This window comes from Thamnophis sirtalis, unplaced genomic scaffold (assembly GCF_051295495.1).
Source record: "Thamnophis sirtalis isolate CommonGarterSnake01/CBP01778 unplaced genomic scaffold, rThaSir2_p1.2 scaffold_8, whole genome shotgun sequence".
NCBI lineage: Eukaryota > Metazoa > Chordata > Lepidosauria > Squamata > Natricidae > Thamnophis > Thamnophis sirtalis.
The window spans coordinates 20528880-20548618 of NW_028261388.1; the positions used below are offsets into that span (position 1 = coordinate 20528880).

Below are 19739 nucleotides of genomic sequence, written 5' to 3' on the forward strand. Positions count from 1 at the left end.
AAAACTGGCCCCATGGGCAACCCAGAAGTTTTGGAACGGTGACTTCTGGTTTGCTCGTAGGGCCATTTTTTGCCCTCCGGAGCTTTCAGGGAAGCCTCTGGGCGAGGGCAAAAGAAAGGTAAAAAACAGCCCTACAAGCAAACCGGAAATCTGCTCCTGAATTTCCGGTTTGCCCATAGGGACAGTTTTTCATGCTTTGGAGGCTTCAAGGAAGCCTCTGGAGGGCGAAAAACAGCCGAAGTCAGCTGGCCAGCGCACACATGCGCACTGGAGCTGACAGGGAACGCCTCGCATGCCCTAACAAATGGCTCCGTGTGCCACCTGTGCCAAAGGTTCGCCATCACGATCCTAGAATGTCTCTCCATTACATTGGACATCATATTTTAAACTAGAAATCGCAGGGACAGAAACTCCCCCTTGTATATATGGCATTGACTCTATCAGGGAATCATGTTTTCTTTGGCTATGAAAACAGAAGCCAATTCATTATGTGGATTTTATTTATCTCAATTGGGAAGCATATAATTTTTAAAGTTCTTATTCAAAAACCTATATCAATGTTTTAAACCATGCTCTGTACTTACTTTGGCCTTTGTAAGACATACGTTAAAAGGAATGTTCGTAGTGATTCTATACTGCTTTTTTCCAACAGAATCCATTCTCGTACAACTGCTTCCATTATCGCTGTGGCGGCTTGAAAAAGGACATAGTCCACTTTACTAGTTTCTGTTAAAGAAAAGCAGGTTTACAAAATCATAATCTATAGGCAAAAGCTTGAAAAACATACCTTGTAGATCTCCACATGAAAAATATAATTTTAATGTTATTTTTACTTTTGTCTGAAATTATAGACTGGAACTAGCTTTTTCTAAAGGATTCACAGCAATTATAAGCCCGTCCTTTGCAATGTTCAAACACAGCTATATATATATTTTGCAGCAGATATTTAAAAATATATAAAAATACATAAATCAACAGCAGAAACAACAACAAGTTACTGAAGCACTAGCATCAGCAAGTTAAAATTAGAAGTAAGTAAATATTAGGCATAAATAAGTGTTAAACCCAAGGTGATTTTTTATAGGGAATGGTCACACATCAATGCAAAAAGCAGACACTTTTAGAGACAATTCTCCCAGTGAAAATCCAGTGGTGACATGAAAATATTCCATAATATTTTGCTGTCCTCCAATTCAATGTATTAACACCATCCTAGACACAATCATATACCCAGGCACTAAAAGGATGATGCTATTGTGCTCAACTCACTAGCAAGAAAACACAAAACAGCAGTCTGAAATCAGAAGATTCTATCCCAATAGTGTGTAATTTTCCCCCGAGAAGCATATAAACTGACGGCCTGCGGGCCAGATGCGTACTGCGCAGACCACACCCACCCCAGTCCATGTCACATGACAGCAACGTGATGCCACAAGTTGACACCCATGATGTACACCATTGTCTTTAGCCATTTTCCCATTGACATTTTTCTATTATTAGTATTTTTGGATGCTTTTGTAACACCTACCCAAGACATTTCTATTTGGTAACAACACTGCTTTAATTAAAACACCATATATAATAGTTCTTCAAGTATTCCTCATTTAATGACTGCTATTAGGGCTGGCAAGTCCAATGCTAATTGAAGTTATCATTAAGTGAAACATCACATGGCTACATCTGACTCAATGATGTCAGTTTCACTTCAGTTGTTAAGCAAATCATCCATAGCTATTAAACACAATGTCCACGATTGCGAAATGCTACTACTACCTGTTGGTTTTCCAATTGATTTTGCTTGTCAGAAGCCAGCTGTGAGGGTCACAAATGGAAATCATGTGACCACAGGATGACATCATATATGAGCGCCAGTTGCAACGTGCACAAATTCTGATCAATTGATTACAAGGACCTTGAACTGGCCATAGGTTCAAGGACAAATTGTAAACCAACTTTTTCAGTGCTGTTGTAAGTTCAAATGGTTGCTGAACAAGATAGCTGTTAACTGAAGGCTACCTGTATTCTGTTAACCTTTATCTGGATATTTATTTCATTATTAACATCAATTTCTTACACATGTATAATCTGTCCATTTTGGTTTTGTGATGATCTTTTAAATACTGCAAAATTACTTTGTATTTGATTCATTGAAAAGAAAGCAAAAAATATTTTAAATTGCTGTAGTTTTCTTCAAAAAAGCATAAATTAAGTGTCATAGCTCTTAAGATGGTGTAAGGATACAATTTCTGGAATCAGCTGTATTTGAATATTTGAATCAAACTTCTTAACCATGTTTACATAAAACCAAGACTCACTAGGATAAATGAGAGTTATTTATTTTCAAGTTAACAGTGCTTAATATGTGCATCTCTACATTCATATTGACATGGCTAGAAAAAGTAGCATTTCACACATATATCCCTAGTCTGTTTTAGAAAGCTACATGATTATCAATTAATCGTACATTGATCAAAACATAGGACTTACCTAAAATATGTTTGCAAACTGCAAACGGCGATTTTGATTTTCTAAACGATAAAAATATGTGTTCGGCGTGCTGACGTTGTTCATTATTGACCATGGAGGGTGGTGCCTACAGAGAAAATAAAGACTTTTTCTTACTATAGAATATCAAAAATTGCCATTTCTTATTTAAGTATATATCACAATAAAAAGCCTTTACTTTCATCTATAAAAAACACAATGAATTAAGGCAGTAGTAATAAAGTAGCAACTAATTAATAAATCAGATGAAAGCTCATCACTTAACCTAGTCCATTGAAGTATTGTATTGCAACCTGTTAATCCAATCCAATTCAATCCAGCCTACAATATGTAATTAGCACCATTTGATATGACAGTATAACAAGACAACTCACAATGTTGTCAATGTTGAACTGAAAGACAGGCCCATTTTTGCCCTCCCCAGACTTAAGAGGCTTTCCTGAAGCCTGAAAAGGGTGAAAACAGCCTCCCCCATGCCCCCCAAGAGGTCCTTCGAAGGCCGAAAATCAGCTGGCCCGTGTGCGCATCCATGCTGCAGCTGACCTAGGGCAACAGCTCGCATGCCCTCAGAGATGAGATGGCTCCACGTGCGACCTGTGGCACGCATGCCATAGGTTCACCATCACGGTCTTAGCTAGATGGAAATCTAGCACTTATGTGGATTTTTGCAGATCAGATGATATTGATTTGTATAGCCATCCATTTTGCAAATGTTACTTTGGAAGGTGAAGACAGGATGAAAACCAAGAAACCCCTAAATGAAAACAATAATGCACAAAGAGTAAAAGGACAACATCCCTAGAAATGGTGGTATAATTCCAGTAATAAGACTGTATAATGATGATTCTATGATTTAATTTTAATTTATTATTAATTTAATTTAATTTAAAAAAAAATTAAAATTAATTGATTCTATGATGTGGTTTTCAATAGTACCCTGAAGATGTGTTCAAATGAATCATTTAGTTGTCCTATTGCTGCTTTTCTGCTGTGTCGGCGCCGTCCCCATATGTAGATTTTTTCAGAAATTCCTACCAGGATAGACATGTAGAGAATTCTGGGGCTTAAAGCCTATACATCTGATGGATGCCAAAGCTAGGGAAAGTTATTCTACTGAGATTTTCCCCCCCAATATTTCACAGAAAGAGTAATGAAATGTTAATTTAAATGTGGGAAAAAGCTCTTTCCAACTCTACTATTATGTATCTTCTTACCAATAAAGAATGTTGGATCGGATGTATTTGTTATATTATGACATATTAATTTATGAAGGTAACATGCCTACAGTGTGATCATTATTATATTTGGTTCTTTTTTACCTTGGATGTTTTTTATTAGCATTTCACAAAGCTGAGAAGCAACTAAATAAGATATATCAATAAATCATAGTTCTACAATAAACTTATTCTTATCAGTGGCATGCAAATAATTAAGATTACGATACCCTTTACTATCATTTTCTTGTATACAAAATGACACACCTTAAAATTAACTTGATTTATGTAAAAATGCTGGAATAGGTGGCTGTACTTCTTCCCAGGAAGAAACTAATAAAAGTTAAGAAACCTGAATTTTCAGACACTGTAGTCTAGTAGCATGCTGCCCTCTAGTGCAATTCCAGCATTAATTCAGAAAAAAGTAAGATTGCTCATATTGAGTTTGATTAATTAGAATCACTAAAAAGATGAAACCTCCTTTGAGTTACATTCAACTTCTGACAATGCCATATATGCAGTTTTAGCATGGCTGTTGTTTGCCATTGCCTTCTTCCAGGATGTCTAGCCTACAGTCCTGTGGTTTCAAGGTGGTCCCCCAACCAAACATGGCCAATATAGTTTAGCTTCTAAAATCAGATACAATTGGGAAGTACTGCCATCTGTTGGGTTAAAATAAAAGTTGGGTTGTAATGTAAGTTATGTTGAGGCCAACTCACTACAAAGATCAAAATACTTCTCCAAAATGCTTATCAGTTCCAAATGGTGAGAAAAAGTACTAAGTCCAGAAAAAGATTGCATAAATAAATGGTACAGATAGAGTCTGATGACTCCCACAAGATATATTTCATAACTATAGGATTCTTATGAAAAAGGTCCATAGCTCTCTCTCGCTTATCCAGCCAATATCTTCTTCTCTCACCTATTATCGTATTTTTAGAGTATATAAGACGCACCGTCGCCCCCTCCCAAAGTGTGTGGAAATGTTGGTGTGTCTTATACACTGAATACAGCCATTTTTGGCCTCCTGCCCCCGCATCCCATTTTGCCAAAAAACAGAGGTGTTTTTGCCTTCCCCCAGCCCCCAAAAGCACTCTGCAGCTTCAGCAGGACTGGGGAAAGGCAAAAATTCCCCCATTATTGCAAAAAATGGGTGAAGAACGGATCATTTTTCTCAAAAACAGGGGCATTTTTGCCTACCTCCAGCCCTGCTGAAGCCTGCAAAGTGCTCCTGGGGGCCGGTGAAGACAAAAACTTTTTTTTCTTACTTACCTCTTCGAAATCTTGGTGCATCTTATACACCGGTGTGTCTTATAGTCTGAAAAATACGGTATTTCATGGAATATGCACATGACATTGGCATTTTTACAGCACAACCCATGTAAAGAAATGCCCGTGAAGGCAAAATTTTTATCTTTCTCCTTAGAATAGCCATCCATTGTTCTAACACTGAGAGTTCTATCAAACTGTTTAATTTGAGATTATGATGAAGGGAATGGATCCATAGTTCTATCAGAATAGAAGATCCCCATATAATTTAACAAGTACAAGTGTTCCTAATTTAACAATCACTCATTCAGTGTGACCATTTAAATTTGTGACAGTGCTTGAACAAGTGGTAGTTATGGCCATGTAGGATATGAACAGGCGGGGCCTAAGGGCGGGGTTAAACACATCATTGGTTTAGAGTCATTGCATTCTCAGAAAAGACCTAAGTCCCCCTACCCCACAAATTCCATTGACCCTTATCTAGCACCAATTTGGCTTGACCATTAGTAATCAGATTCTTGTGTATAAGCTGCATGTAATAAACTTTTAGTGCTTCCTGTTCCTGGTTACTTGCACCTAACACAACAGTCCTCAACGTTCTGGCCGGTGCAGAATCACTACAGTCACACAATCACGATCTAAGCAACTGGCCCGGATTTCCAATTGTTGCAGTGCCCCATGGTCATGTGATTGTAATTCACAATCTTCTGTGTCAGTTTCCCACAAGCAAAATCAATGGGAAAGCTGGCAGAAAGTTGGAGTCGCAATCACATGAGGTTTTTGCTTATAGTGACCTGCATGGTCCTCACTTAACAGCAATATCTGGGGATCACTGGAACTGCCATCATTAAATGGCAGGTCAAATGACACTGCATTTTACAACCGCATAGCTTATCAAAAGGAATTATGGTCCCAATTAGCAGAAAACAGCAACTGAATAAAATCATAGCAGAGCACTGTACAAATGCCTAAACTTAAGGGATTTGTGAGACTTTTGTAATATCTGTAATTTTACACACACAAAGTGCATATTAAAGTCTTGCTAAAGTATATGTGCATTATCTTGTATAAGCAGTATGTGTAATTTTGCACACAAAATGCATATTAAAGTCTAGCTAATATATGGGTGTATCACCTTGTATAAGCAGTAGATACAAAACACACCTAAGAAACCATAAACAGTATATATATATATATATATATATATATATGTATGTATGTATGTATGTATGTATGTATGTATGTATGTATGTATGTATGTATGTATGTACGTACATACATATGTTGTATTTGTAAAAATATTGGGTTTCTGCCTGGATGGTCTCTTGTGACGAGCCGAAGGACAGAGAATGGAAGTACTGATCTTCCTCCCATATTTGGGCATATATGTGTGTGTGTGTGTGTGTGTGTGTGTGTGTGTGTGTGTATGTATGTGTGTGTGTGTGTGTGTATATATATATATATATATATATATATATATATATATATATATATATATATATATATATATATATATATATATATATTAGATTTTTTTATTTATTTATCAGCACAAATAAAAAACACACACACACACACACACACACACACACACACACACATATATATATATATATATATATATATATATATATATATATATATATATATATATATATATATATATATACACACACACATACATACATACATACATACATATTACAGACAAAGTGATGAACTGATCACTTTCACTTGATTGAAATTCATATCTGATCTCTTCTTCTAACTGCAACATTTCAACAAGTTGCACAATTTAACATACATGTACTTCAAAGGAACTTACAGCCCTACCGGAACCCTCCAAATCACATATTATTTGCTATAACATTGCAGCACTTATTAAATTACTTTGGCAACCAATAAAATATTTTGTTCTTCCGATAAGACATTTTGAAAGAAGGAATATTTTCTTTAAAAAACCTGCAAGAATAAGAATGTACTGGAAAGACAAAGCAAGCATGTTTTCATTAGCCCAAGAGATTACAAAAGATGGCTCAATGGCTTTTTTAAGAGGACGAGTCAATAAAGGACAACTTATTCAAACACTCTACAATAAGAAGCAAAAAGACACTTGAGATCAAACCCACACTTGAGAAATTTTATTACTTAGAGAAAACATCAGACAAAGACGTAACAGCAATATTTTTAATGACCATATTGAGCTTAGGAAAGCTTTGTCTAGACAAATTGTCCCAGGCTCTGTGAATAATAGTACTACCATAATGTTATACGGATTTATGAGAATTATAGATAGCTTGGGGAAAAACTGACAACAGTACATTAATTTACAGTAATAAAAAAGCCCAATGAGCATTTTATAACACATATGAATGAGAGGAACACTAAAAATCGACTAACAAGACCGTTCTTAAGGAATTTATATTGCTCCGGATAAGCAATTTCATAGCTAAGAATAGTTGTACACAGGAATGGCCTCCATCAAGAGAACATGGCAATTCCTTTCCCTGTGTGTAAAAGATTTTTTTTTGGGGGGGGGGATGGAGGTCTGCAGGAAAATGAGGGAAATGAAGTTCCATTGTGCAAATGATGACCCTTTCAAAATACAAATCATCATCAAACACTGCAATTCTAGGCAAAATTGTGGGTCCCCAAATATATCCTATTTTGGTTAAAAAATGAATTGTAACATTTGTGCTGGTCAACCACCAACATTAACTTTGTATCTCACAAAGGGGAAAACTGCTTTGCTTTCAAGTTTTTATTTCTGGAAATTTCTGGATATCTAATTAAGACTTCAACAACCATCCAGAGAGCTACTTAAACTTATCGATTTCTGTGATCGTTTAGTGGACTTTTTTTTAAACAGATGAGTCCTCATTATAGCAAAAGTAAAAGTATTTTTGAAACTGCTCTCTTCTTTACATGGCTTGTCCTGTGATTTAGTCCAAATTTAGTTTTCAAAGTAATGATTTTATCAAGTATTCCGGAACTTGAGCAAAGAAGATATGGATTCTTTTTCCCTTCTGAGCAATATAAATATAGATATAGAAGTATGCAGAACCTGAGCTCCAAAGGCAAAAGGTCTTCTGAGGATCTGAGTTCACACTTGTGTACAACTTCAAAAAACACTTGTCTTCATAGCTCTTTGTAGCTATGAAGAGTAGCTGTGCTCCCTGCCACCTCAAGAAAAGATGTAGTGGCTTTAAGGAATTGCAGGCAATTGCCATAAGGAGCATTTCCAAGTGCTCCAAAACATCTTTTTGCCTTTGAATCATACTAAAAATAATTTAGTGTGGTAATTATATAATATAATTAAAGGTAATTTACGTGCTAGTTGTTCCCAACTCTAGGGGGCAATGCTCATCTCCATTTCAAAGCCGAAGAGCCAGCGTTATCCAAAGACCTTTCCGTGGTCATGTGGCCAGCATGACTAAATGCCAAAGGCGCATGGAACGCTGTTACCTTCCCACCAAAGGTGGTCCCTATTTTTCTACTTGCATTTTTATGTGCTTTCAAACTACTAGGTTGACAGAAGCTGAGACAAGAAATAGGAGCTCACTCCGTTACGTGGCGTTAGGGACTCGAACTGCCGAATGCTGACCTTTCTGATTGACAAGCTCAGTGTCTTAGCCACTGAGCCTCCGTGTCTCACATAATATAATTACTCCTTGCTTAATGACCATTTGTTCAACAACCATGTAGTACTTATGACTGGTCTCCAAAGTGATGGTTATCAAAATTCAGGTGTTTGGAAAACTAACTGCCCTTATAACGTACGGGGTGCTTTGATACTCTGCACCCTCATCCCCATTTCTGTCCATTTGGCAGCCCTGCACAGAGCCTTGCTCTGTGGCAGCCCTGGAACTGGCCGAGGGTCTTCAGCCATTTCAGTCTCAGCCAACTACCTCTGCCCCAGTCTCTACAGGTAGTCCTCAACTTGCAACAGTTCATTTAGTGACTGTTCAAAGTTGCAACAACACTGGAAAAAAATGATTTAAATGACCATTTTTCACGCATATGACCTTTGCAGCATACCCCATGGTCACATGATTAAAATCCATAGGCTTAGCAACTACTTCATACTTATGAAGGTTGCAGTGTCTCAGGGTCTTCTGACAAGCAAAGTCAATGGGGAAACCAGATTCATTGAACAACGGGTTTACTAACTTAACAAATGTAAAGGATTCACTTAACAACTTATGGCAAGAAAAGTCGTAAAATGGGGAAAAGGCACTTAACCAGTGTTTCACTTAGCAACATAAATTTTGGGGTCCATTGTGGTCGTAACTCAAAGACTACCTGTATTACAACCCTAGCACCCCTTATCACTGAGGAGTGGCCAATTCAATCAATTTCAACCCAAAGCCCAGCCACCTCCACCTCTCTGTGCTCTGAAGGCCCTGTCACAACCAGGTGGCCTTCATCCCATTGCTGGTGAGGCACCCGTAGACTGACCCTATGTGAGGAGGTTACTGGCCACACTAGGCTCTTTCTGGAGCTGCACCCACGGTGCTCCAGATTGCAGCCATCATTCTCGCAATGCTTCAGAAGGTCCCTAAAAGCTTTCTGAAGCACTGCAAAAATGCACGCTTTTTTGGAGGACAGCATGAGCAGCCTTGGGAAGAAAGTCTGGCATGGCCAGCAGTTGCCTCACACAGGGCCATGCCACATGCACTTCAGTAGCAGTGGAAGAATGCAAAATTTAACTGGGCAGGGCAGGGCAGGGCAGGCAGAGTGCAAGTTAGCGAGAGTGGTTGGGCTTTGCGCTGTGGCACTGAGGTTGCTGGCTGTGGCCAGGATACTGTGGCACAGGGTTTGAATGATACCGTGAGCCGCAGTGGCGCAATGGTTAGAATGCAGTACTGCAGGCTACTCCTGCTGACTGCTGGCTGCCTTCAATTTGGCAGTTCAAATCTCACCAGGCTCAAGGTTGACTCAGCCTTCCATCCATCCTTCCGAGGTGGGGTAAAATGAGGCCCCAGATTGTTAGGGGCAATATGCTGACTCCGTAAACCGCTTAGAGAGGGCTGGAAAGCACTGTGAAGCGGTATACAAGTCTAAATGCTATTGCTATACTCTATAGCAGTGCTGATGGTACTGAAGTAGAGGCCTGGGTGGAGATGGTAGCTGATTGAAACTGCTAAAGGCACCAGGCCTCTATTTCAGTCCCAGCGCCATCACTGCGAAGACTGCTGATGTTTGGGCAGGCCAGAAAAGACAGAAACAAGGGCGGGGGGGGGGGGAATAGGTGTGTGCATGTGGGTGCTTTCAAGAGCAGGCAGAGAAAAGAGTTCCTTATCTCACTTAAGCTCCTTACTGGGAAGAACAAACCAGGAATGGCTTGGATCAGGGTAGATCTTTGCCCTGTGGGATTCAGTTAATGACAACAATGGGAATTGCTGTCACTAAATGAGGTCACATGATGTCACACTTTGACAGCATTACTTAACTATGGAAAGTCTCATCCCAATTACCATCTTAACTTGAGGGCTACCTGTAATTGCCAATTAGAAAACGTATCTAAGTGAATGTTGCTTGTTTCCTATGTAAAGAACTTAACTCTTCCCAATGTATCCAAAGTTGGTTTTCTTAGTGTAAAAGAAATTTAATGACAACTAATGAACACAATAATACACACACACACACACACACACACACACACACACACACCATCAGTGTTGCATTCCGGATCCTGCCGCAACCGGTATGCTGTGACGAGGCCGGGAGTGTACCACAGGCACACGCGCTGTGCACACATGCGCACCCACTGCCCTGCGACGCTCCAGCTGCTCGCCAGAGCGCCATGCAGGTGCCATACATTGCGCGTGCGTGCACAAATGGCCCAGTTGGCTTAAATACAGGAATGAGGGCAGGCGGGTGGGCCCTCCAAAGCACCTTTCCAGTATGGTGACTACTGCTCCCAGCAGCCACCGGTACGCCCGTACCGGGGCGTACTGGCCAGAACCCACCACTGCAATACGTATACATACATACATACATACATACATACATACATACATACATACACACACACACACACACACACACATAGCTATGTGTACAAGGAGAGAAAAAAAAAGGGGGGGAGATGAATCATCGGCCAAAATGGTTAAAGATAGCAAAAAAAGATAAGATTGTTCTTCCAATGAACTTGGAATATAGCATTTGCTAAGGAACAAGCAGTCACATGAAAAGAAGCATAGGTAAAATGTAAAATTGACAATGTTATAACTGAAACCGCCCAGCTACTCTTTTATTACAGGTGTGATCACTCTAAGTTAGATTTCCTCAACCTACTGCTTTCCAGATTCGTTATGACTCCCAGAGTTTTTGCCCAACATGGCACAGAAGAGGAAGTAGAAAGCTTTGCCAGATGGTTAATGAAAAAGCAGCATTTTGAAGAGAGATTTGAAAAAAAATAAAGAAATAGCTTCTTGCAGATGTTGAGAAAATACAGGAAGAGTATAATCTTCTGAGAAAGCAGGAAGCCTTTGAACTGAACTAGGGAACTGAAGGTCACGGGAAAGGATGTGCTGGAATGTAAAAATTAAGGGATAGAAAAATGCAAGTTCTTGGAAGTTTTTGAAAGTCAGGACAATAGGCCAAATAGAAAACCTGTTTAAAATATATGCTCCTCTCAAGATATTAGAGGTAAATAATTATAATTCTTTTTGGGAGAATGTTTTGAAAAGCCAGAGAAAGGCAGGATATAAAACTAACATAACAATATGTGTACATAGATGATAAATTTTACTTTAGTTGCATAGCTGACGGCTAATGCTATCAGCAACACAAGGCTCTTTCAAAAACAATACAGGGACAACGGCTATAGTTGAAGAAAACAGAACATTTTTTTACACAGATTATCTTCAAAGTCAGAATTTGCTGACATGACATTCTTAACAGGCACTTCCAACACACTTCAATATTTTTAATCTCTATTGTATTTTATTTTTTAAAGTATTTAGGAACTAAATGGAAACAAAAGAAAAAGGAAATAGAAAGGGCAATTTACGAATTGTTTTACAAAAAAGAAAAAATACTTTCCTCTATTATTCTGTAAGTAATATTGAATCAAGACAGTATCTAAAGATAATATCTCAGTTTAAAAGCTATTCTTAGCAGCAAGGCCACAACAAAAATAAGCCATCAAAATCACAACTGACAAGAATATCTAACTAACCTAACAGTTTGTGCAGAATTTTGTGTTTTAAGCTCTTGAGAAACTCCAAAATTAAATGTTGCAGAAATCTACATGTAGAGTAATCCTCTTTGATATTTAATACTCAAAGCTGTAGCACTTGTTAAAATACAAAAAAAAAAAAGGGGGGGGGGAGTCAGTAATTAAATTCACATACTGCACTAAGCCATGATTTGCTTAGGCATGCTTATTGTATAAATCATAATTGACTCGGTTTGTATGACATGCTGAGCCAAAAGCAAACAAATTATATTATGGCTTAGTAAGTTGTGTGAGCCAGGTCAATGTGTTAAGTGTTTTTTGCAGGCAAGCGTACATATTTTGTTAGGAAGGAACTTCCTTATTCATGAATGGCTATGGGATTAAAAATGTATTTTGTATGTTGAATTTAGCATGCAAAACTAAAATTATTTTTCCCATGGTGTCAAAAAATACTGAGATGTTGTGATTTCTTTACAATAAATCAATTCTCTCTCTAAAAAAAATACCCCAATTCAATTTAATTAGATTAGCCACTTTATATTTGTAATCCTCATTTATCCAGTTTTTTCATTCCAGATGCCTTAATAGTCCCATATTCCTTTACAGGAACCTTCTTCAAACTGATGTACTCCAGACGCATTACAGGAAAATAGAAAGTTTTGGAATGCTGCTTTATAGAATATTCTCTAATAATGAAAGTACTATATACCGTATTTTTCTGAGTATAAAACACACCTTTTTCCTCAAAAAAGAGGGTGAAAATCTGAGTGCATCTTATACACCGAATACAGCATTTTTGGCCTCTCGAAACCTGGTCCCTTTGCAAAAATGGCCATGCATAGCCTTGAGGCAGCTTCCAGAATGCTCCTGGGGGCTGGGGAGGGCAAAAATGAGCGAAAAATGGGGGCTTTTTTGCTCATTTTTGCCCCCCCCACAGCCCCTAGGAGCACTCTATAAGCCTCCTAAAGATTATGCATGCCCCCTTTTTGACAAAAAACAGGCCCATTTTCACGAAGAGGGAGTTTTGGGGAGGTCTACAGAATGCAAAAACTTTTTTTTTAAATTTGCCTCTTCAAAACCTTGGTGCATCTTATAGTCTGGAAAATATGGTACTTTTACTGAGTCTTTCATACCCTTTCCTCAAACAAGTTATTGGCAAAGGCAGTAATTCTATAACTAACTCTTTGTTTAAAATATTTACAGGCAATTTTGAGAGCAAAGCCCATGCCAAGATCATCAGTCATGACACAGAATACATTAAGATATTATCTGAATTATCAACCCGTAAGAATACAGTATTGTATAAAAGCTTAAGGTTTGATCCCTACTTAGTCACACTGAGATATACTTAGTGAAATCAGTGGGACTTAGGCTGGTCATGACTAGCAAATCTCAGCAATTTTAATAGCTCTATTTCCAAAAATTATGGGATTAAAAAGTCAATCATCTAGAAACCACAAATTTTAGGAACGCCTGATCTCTTGCCAGAAATGTTATAGACAGTGTTTAGAAGCTGGGCATGATTATCATGAATTCTCCCATTCTTCATGATTATTTTCAGAAGAGAACTTTCTCACTGGCAAGACTTCTGTCTGTTTGCTTTACTGTACAGGTAGTCCTCGACTTTATGACCATAATTGAGCGCAAAATTTCTATTGCTAAGTGAGACATTTGTTAAGTGAGGTTTGCACCATTTTATGAGCTTTCTTGCCATGGTTGTTAAGTGAATCACATGTTAAGTTAGTAACATGATTGTTAAGCGAATATGGTTTCCGCATTGATTTGCTTATCAAAAGGTTGCAAAATTTGATTACATGACCCTGGGACACTGTAACCGTCATAAATGTGAATCAGTTGCCAAGCATTTGAATTTTGATCATGTGACCATGGAGATGCTGCAACGGTTGTTAAGTGTGAAAACTGGTCATTGGTATAAGTTTATTTTATTCAGTGCCATTTTAATTAAAAGGTCGCTAAATGAATTGTTGTAAGTCAAGGATTACTTGTACTGTACTGTGTTGTAGCTTTACTAGCAGGTGGCAGCACCTACTAATATGCAGACTGCTCTGATGAATAAAGTTGCTGCAGGTTAAATCTATGTACAACATCAGTTACAATCAAAGTTGCTACACCTGCCTTTCTCTAATAGTCTGCTGAGCTTAATTACACCAAAAAGAAAAAAAAGTTAATTTTTGAATGAATTCACTGATGTTTTTACAAAATGTATCCAAGTATCACCTACTGAACCGAAATTTGCTCCTCTACCCCACCCAGCTCTACTGTATATAAGCACTTTGAAGACCTGAAACATCAAAAGCTGGTCTCATGGTTATTGTTGGCACCTTTACTTGTTCCAACTGCTGTAGGAAAGCTGCATCTTTAGGGAAAGGGATAGTAACTAGAAAGAAGTTGCAACTAGGGATAGCAACTAGGAAGAAGACTAAGTCAACTGGAAAGAGCAGGAGCTACAGGTAGTCCTCAACCTACGACCACAGCTGAGAGCAACATTTCTCTTGCTAAGCGAGACAATGTGAAGTGAATTTTGCCCCATTTTATGACCTTTTTTGTCACCATTGTTAAGTGAATCATTGCAGTTATTAAATTATAACACAGTTGTTAAGTGAATATAACTTTCCCATTGACATCGTTTGTTAGAAGGTTGCAAAAGATGATCATATGACCCCAGGATACTGCAATCATAAATATGAACCAGTTGCCAAGCATTTGAATTTTGATTACATGACTCTGGGTAAGCTTCAACAGTCATAAGTGTGAAAAATGGTCATAAGTCACTGTTTTCATTGTCGTTGTAACTTTGAACGATCGCTAAATGATCTGTTTTAAGTTGAGGACTACACACACACACACACACACACACACACACACAGATACACACACACACGAGTCCTGGGGAAAACTAGAGGAAAAAACATTCCATCAAGTTTTCATCTTTTACAGATGTGTACATTTACAGTACAAATTCATACAATTACAGTATAGATACTTGCAATTATGGAAATCAAATATTTGCAATTTGGGCAAATCTGATAAAAAATTATTCACATTTTCTACTAGATACTTGACTTAAAACTAGTGAAATGACAAATGAAAATAACTATGGATATGTTCAAGATACAAATAGCAGCTATATAATTCCTACATTTATTATATCTAGACATGCTATTTGAAAATGCAGTCCTAAATATGCTTACTCAAAATCAAACTTCACTTAGTTCAGTAGCACTAATAGCCAAACATATGCTTACAAAATTGTAGACTAAATTTATAATAGTAAGGTTCTTAGTTTGTGATTCTGAATTACCTTATGAATATATAAACTTTAAAATCTATATATCGAAAGTGCACAAATGCAAACATTGAGAATTTGGGTAATTCTCAGCCACTCGGTCAATAGTAAAGAATACTAAAAGATGTAATTCAGCATTATTTGCTAGGTTCACACATTGTGTACTTTTGCAAGGAATTCATTACAACTTCAGAATAATGCAAAGCAGTCTGAACCTTAAAGTAGGTGGATAAAATGGGGATAATGTAATGCCAAATTATTTAGCACTCTTTTAAAAAAAACTTTTACCAATTCCCGAAGTTTACAATTTATTTTAGGAGACACTTCACACCATTATTTGCATCATTGCCATCAAGAATTTTTAGCAAACTTCTAAGATTTTCAACACTACCACTTTGTGTAAAAGAATTATACAGATCAAATTAAAGCCATATTACTGTACTTTATGATACTCCAATTTCCTGACTAGATTCAAGTTTTGTAAGAAAGGAGGCAATCTTAAAGTCTACTAAATAAGTTCATTTAGATCAGGGTTGTCAAGCTCCCGGCCCATAGGCCGAATACATCACGCACTGGCCACGCCCACACTGTTTAGCAAAGGGGGGGAAATCCTGATATGTCACTTGACACCACTGTGATGACGTGAGTTTGACAACTCTGATTTAGATATATATTCTCCATGGTTTATTGCTCTCTCTCAGAGGGTTTGGAGATCTATAAATAATTTAAAAAGTCAAAGCTTTGCATTGACTGGTAGAAGAAAACAGCGCAAGTTAACTAAACTTATTCATGGTCAACCTAGAATTGTGAATTATGAAATCAATTTTGTTATTTTATACATACAAGTTATGGGATGAAGAGAGTTTGGATTGAAATATGAGATGTGTTAAGCTTTTGAAAATGTTTATACTTGTTTTATTGAAGGGAAAGTTATTTTTTTCTACATTTTTTCTATCATTGTTAATATATATTTCTCCTTTTTGCAATTTCTATTTTTTCTTGTTTCTACTTTTCTTAGTTTCTATTAGTTTCTATTTGTAATTTTAAATTTCAATAAAATTGTTATAAAAATGTATTCACGATCAAGTACAGACTATATAATAAGTATATCATTTGGCACACATCTAGTGGGATCCTGGATCACACCTTCTGCATTAGCAAGTCCTGCTTTGTATTTCAAAATTGCTCAAGTTTAGCAGCAAAAAGACAAGTTAAACTCTTGCCTCAGGTGGTTTATAGACTTCCTAAGAGCCAAGCTAGATGTTCAGTCTCATATGGTACAGTAATAGACTATATCAGAATTATTTTTCTGAATGCTATATCTCACCCTCTAATAAAACTTTGTACCACAGAGAGTGAGGACTAGCTAGGACTCTTTTGTCCTGACTTTTTAATGTGGTAGGAGTGTTTTTTGCATTTCACATAGTTTTTCAGCTAAACTGTAAAGCACCTGCCATAAAAGAGCTATTGGTGTATATTTGATAACAAGAGATATGTTCAGTAACATGTACCAATAATCTCATTAGCTAAAATGACATTGCTCCATTCTATAACAGTAAGTCAAATTTCAGTGTTCAAAATCCTCTCCAATTGTTTTTCTAAAAAAATCAAAACACCATTTTCCCACAGGGAAGATTCTTATAATTAATTTCAAAATCTTATTTCAAATCCATCTGGATTCTTAATCTGTTTATATGGTCTGTCGCCCTGTTATTTCCAAAAAAGCAATCTGATAGCCTATTACACCAAAGAACTGTTAAGAAGGGGGGAAATAAAAAATATGAAGTACCATTCTGAATTTAAGAAAAGAAAGCCAATGTAACAAATCTAGATAAAACTATCCTGATTGTAGCTTGTTTCTTTTTTGCAAGGAGTTATTATACAAAATGTCCACTATTTACTGCCTGGGAATTAGAACAGATTATGATCCATTTACTCAGTAAATCTATACACATCCCATACACTGGTACAGCAAAGGCTACTAATCTAGAAGATTGCATATTACAGACAAACATTCTTTGCTCTTTGAGAACGGTTTTGAACTTTTTCTGTTTTCATATATTTAATTCATTGAGAGAGAACAAATGCAAAGTTATTTTAGCTTAGTCACAAGTAGCATTTTGAAGCATGAAGTTGCTAGCCTTGCAGAAAACCTTCACAAAAGAAAAGCTTCTGCTACTGAAACTTGGTTGTTATCCATCCACCCTTGAGAAAGACAAAAAGCAAACTGAATAGCCATTTCGGTAACACGGTCTAATATAAGAGAGAGAGAAAAAATGGAAAAGACAATACACTACATGCAGTATTGGTAAAATGGCTGTGTATTAGAGGCAGTGGTGAAATTCGTTTTTCTTTTACTACCAGTTCTGTGGGCGTGTCTTGATGGGCGTGGCAGGGGAAGGATACTGCAAAATCCCCATTCCCTCCCCGCTGCAAAATCCTCATTCCCATCCCGCTCCAGGGGAAGGATACTGCAAAATCCCCATTCCCTCCCCACTCCAGGGGAAGGGTACTGCAAAATCCCCATTCCCTTCCCGCTCCAGGGGAAGGATACTGCAAAATCCTCATTCCCATCCCGCTCCAGGGGAAGGATACTGCAAAATCCCCATTCCCTCCCCACTCCAGGGGAAGGGTACTGCAAAATCCCCATTCCCTCCCCACTCCAGGGGAAGGATACTGCAAAATCCTCATTCCCATCCTGCTCCAGGGGAAGAATACTGCAAAATCCCCATTCCCTCCCGACTCCAGGGGAACAATACTGCAAAATCCCCATTCCCACCCCCTCTGGGGCCAGCCAGAGGTGGTATTTGCTGGTTCTCCAGATTACTCAAAATTCCTGCTACTGGTTCTCCAGAACCTGCTGAATTCCACCCCTGATTAGAGGCTGACATTAAAACATTCTTATCAGGAAACCTGAAAAAATGGTATTAAAAGGGAAGGGGGGGAAGGCAAGAGAAGAGAACCAGGATAGAAACTGGGAAGTGGGGGGGAACCACTCCTCCTGGTCTACAAATTTGAGCACGTGGACGTCGAAGTGAAAAGGAAAGAATCATGTTGGGATACGATGATACCAATGAATGGAATCCAAGCCTCGCAGGATATTAAAGAGGTGATGGTAAAGCTGCAGGGACAAAAGCGAAGGGTGGCCAAGCAACGTGATTCTGCCCGCCTTTGGGGGGGGGGGGATCCAAGAGGCTTATATAAAGCTGGAGGAAAGATGCACGGGGTTGCCGCTTCAGACAAGAAGGCAGAGGAAGACCCGTCCTGTTGCAAAAGTTTCCAGGGCACGAAAGGCGATGCCACCTCCCCGGTTATCCGAGGATGCTTCCCTAGAGGAGTCCAAAAAGAGCCATCCCCGGGGAAAGGGGCACGACACGGGGCTTCCCCTTAAGGACAGAGCCCAGGTTATCCCGCCCCATCATCCGCTCCGACCCCCCGGCCGACCCGCCGCCCCGCGCGGGCTCCCTCACCATCAGCACTTTGGCCGCGCTCTCCAGCTGAGCGATCACCTCGGAGGCTCCCCCCGCCGCCGCCGCGGCCGCCGCCATCATGGTCTCTCTTCAATGACGCGCCATGCAATGCATTCTGGGACGAGGCGGCCAGTCAGCCAATCCGGGAGGCCGGAGGGTGGAGGGGGGGGCAGTAGAAGGGCCGGGGAGGTCTTGCCGGCCGGGCAGAGCCGTCGTGAGGCACTTTCCCCGGCGGCTGCGGGGGTGGCGGCGGAAGCGTGCGGGTTGTCCTCCTGAAATGGCTTCGGGGTTGGTGGGGAAGGAAGGGAATGGTGAGAGAGCAGTTCCGTCAGGTGCGGGAGGGGAAGGGGGGATGCGGGCGCGTGTGACCTGACTCTTTCCCACCCCTCGCAGCCCTGAAGAGCTGACGGCTTGGAGCGGGTTGTCGGAAGCCTTGACCCAACACCCACCAGCTCTCAATAACCCGAGATTCATTTAAGCCAGAGATCTTCAAACTTGACAACTTTAAGACTTGTGGACTTCAACTCCCAGAATTCTCCAGCCAGCATAGCTTCTCCAGCATAGCTGGCTGGAGAATTCTGGGAGTTGAAGTCCACAAGTCTTAAAGTTGTCAAGTTTGGGGACCCCTGATTTAAGCCCTTTGCCAGCCAAACTGCGAGAAACGCCGGTGGGATTGGTCCTTTCCATTCTCAGCCACAAATTATTCCAATCCGTTCCCAACCTTAAATGATTCTAGGGAGATTTAACAGATTAAAAGAGTTGGAAGGGACTTTATGGGTCATCTAGTC

At 39.0% G+C, this 19739-nt stretch overlaps 1 protein-coding gene across 1 annotated transcript in view; it reads right to left on the reverse strand.

Annotated features, from left to right (window-relative positions):
- Nucleotides 1–19050, reverse strand: part of XPO4 (exportin 4) — an 80173-nt gene extending 61123 nt beyond the window's left edge. The window contains exons 1-3 of the mRNA XM_087721214.1: nucleotides 18952–19050; nucleotides 2488–2593; nucleotides 585–726 (exon numbers count right to left, since the gene is read on the reverse strand). Of these exons, the coding sequence (XP_087577340.1) occupies nucleotides 585–726; nucleotides 2488–2593; nucleotides 18952–19032 (329 nt within the window). The 5' untranslated portion in view covers nucleotides 19033–19050. The remainder of the gene's footprint in view (nucleotides 1–584; nucleotides 727–2487; nucleotides 2594–18951) is intronic.
- Nucleotides 19051–19739: the final 689 nt, after the last annotated feature.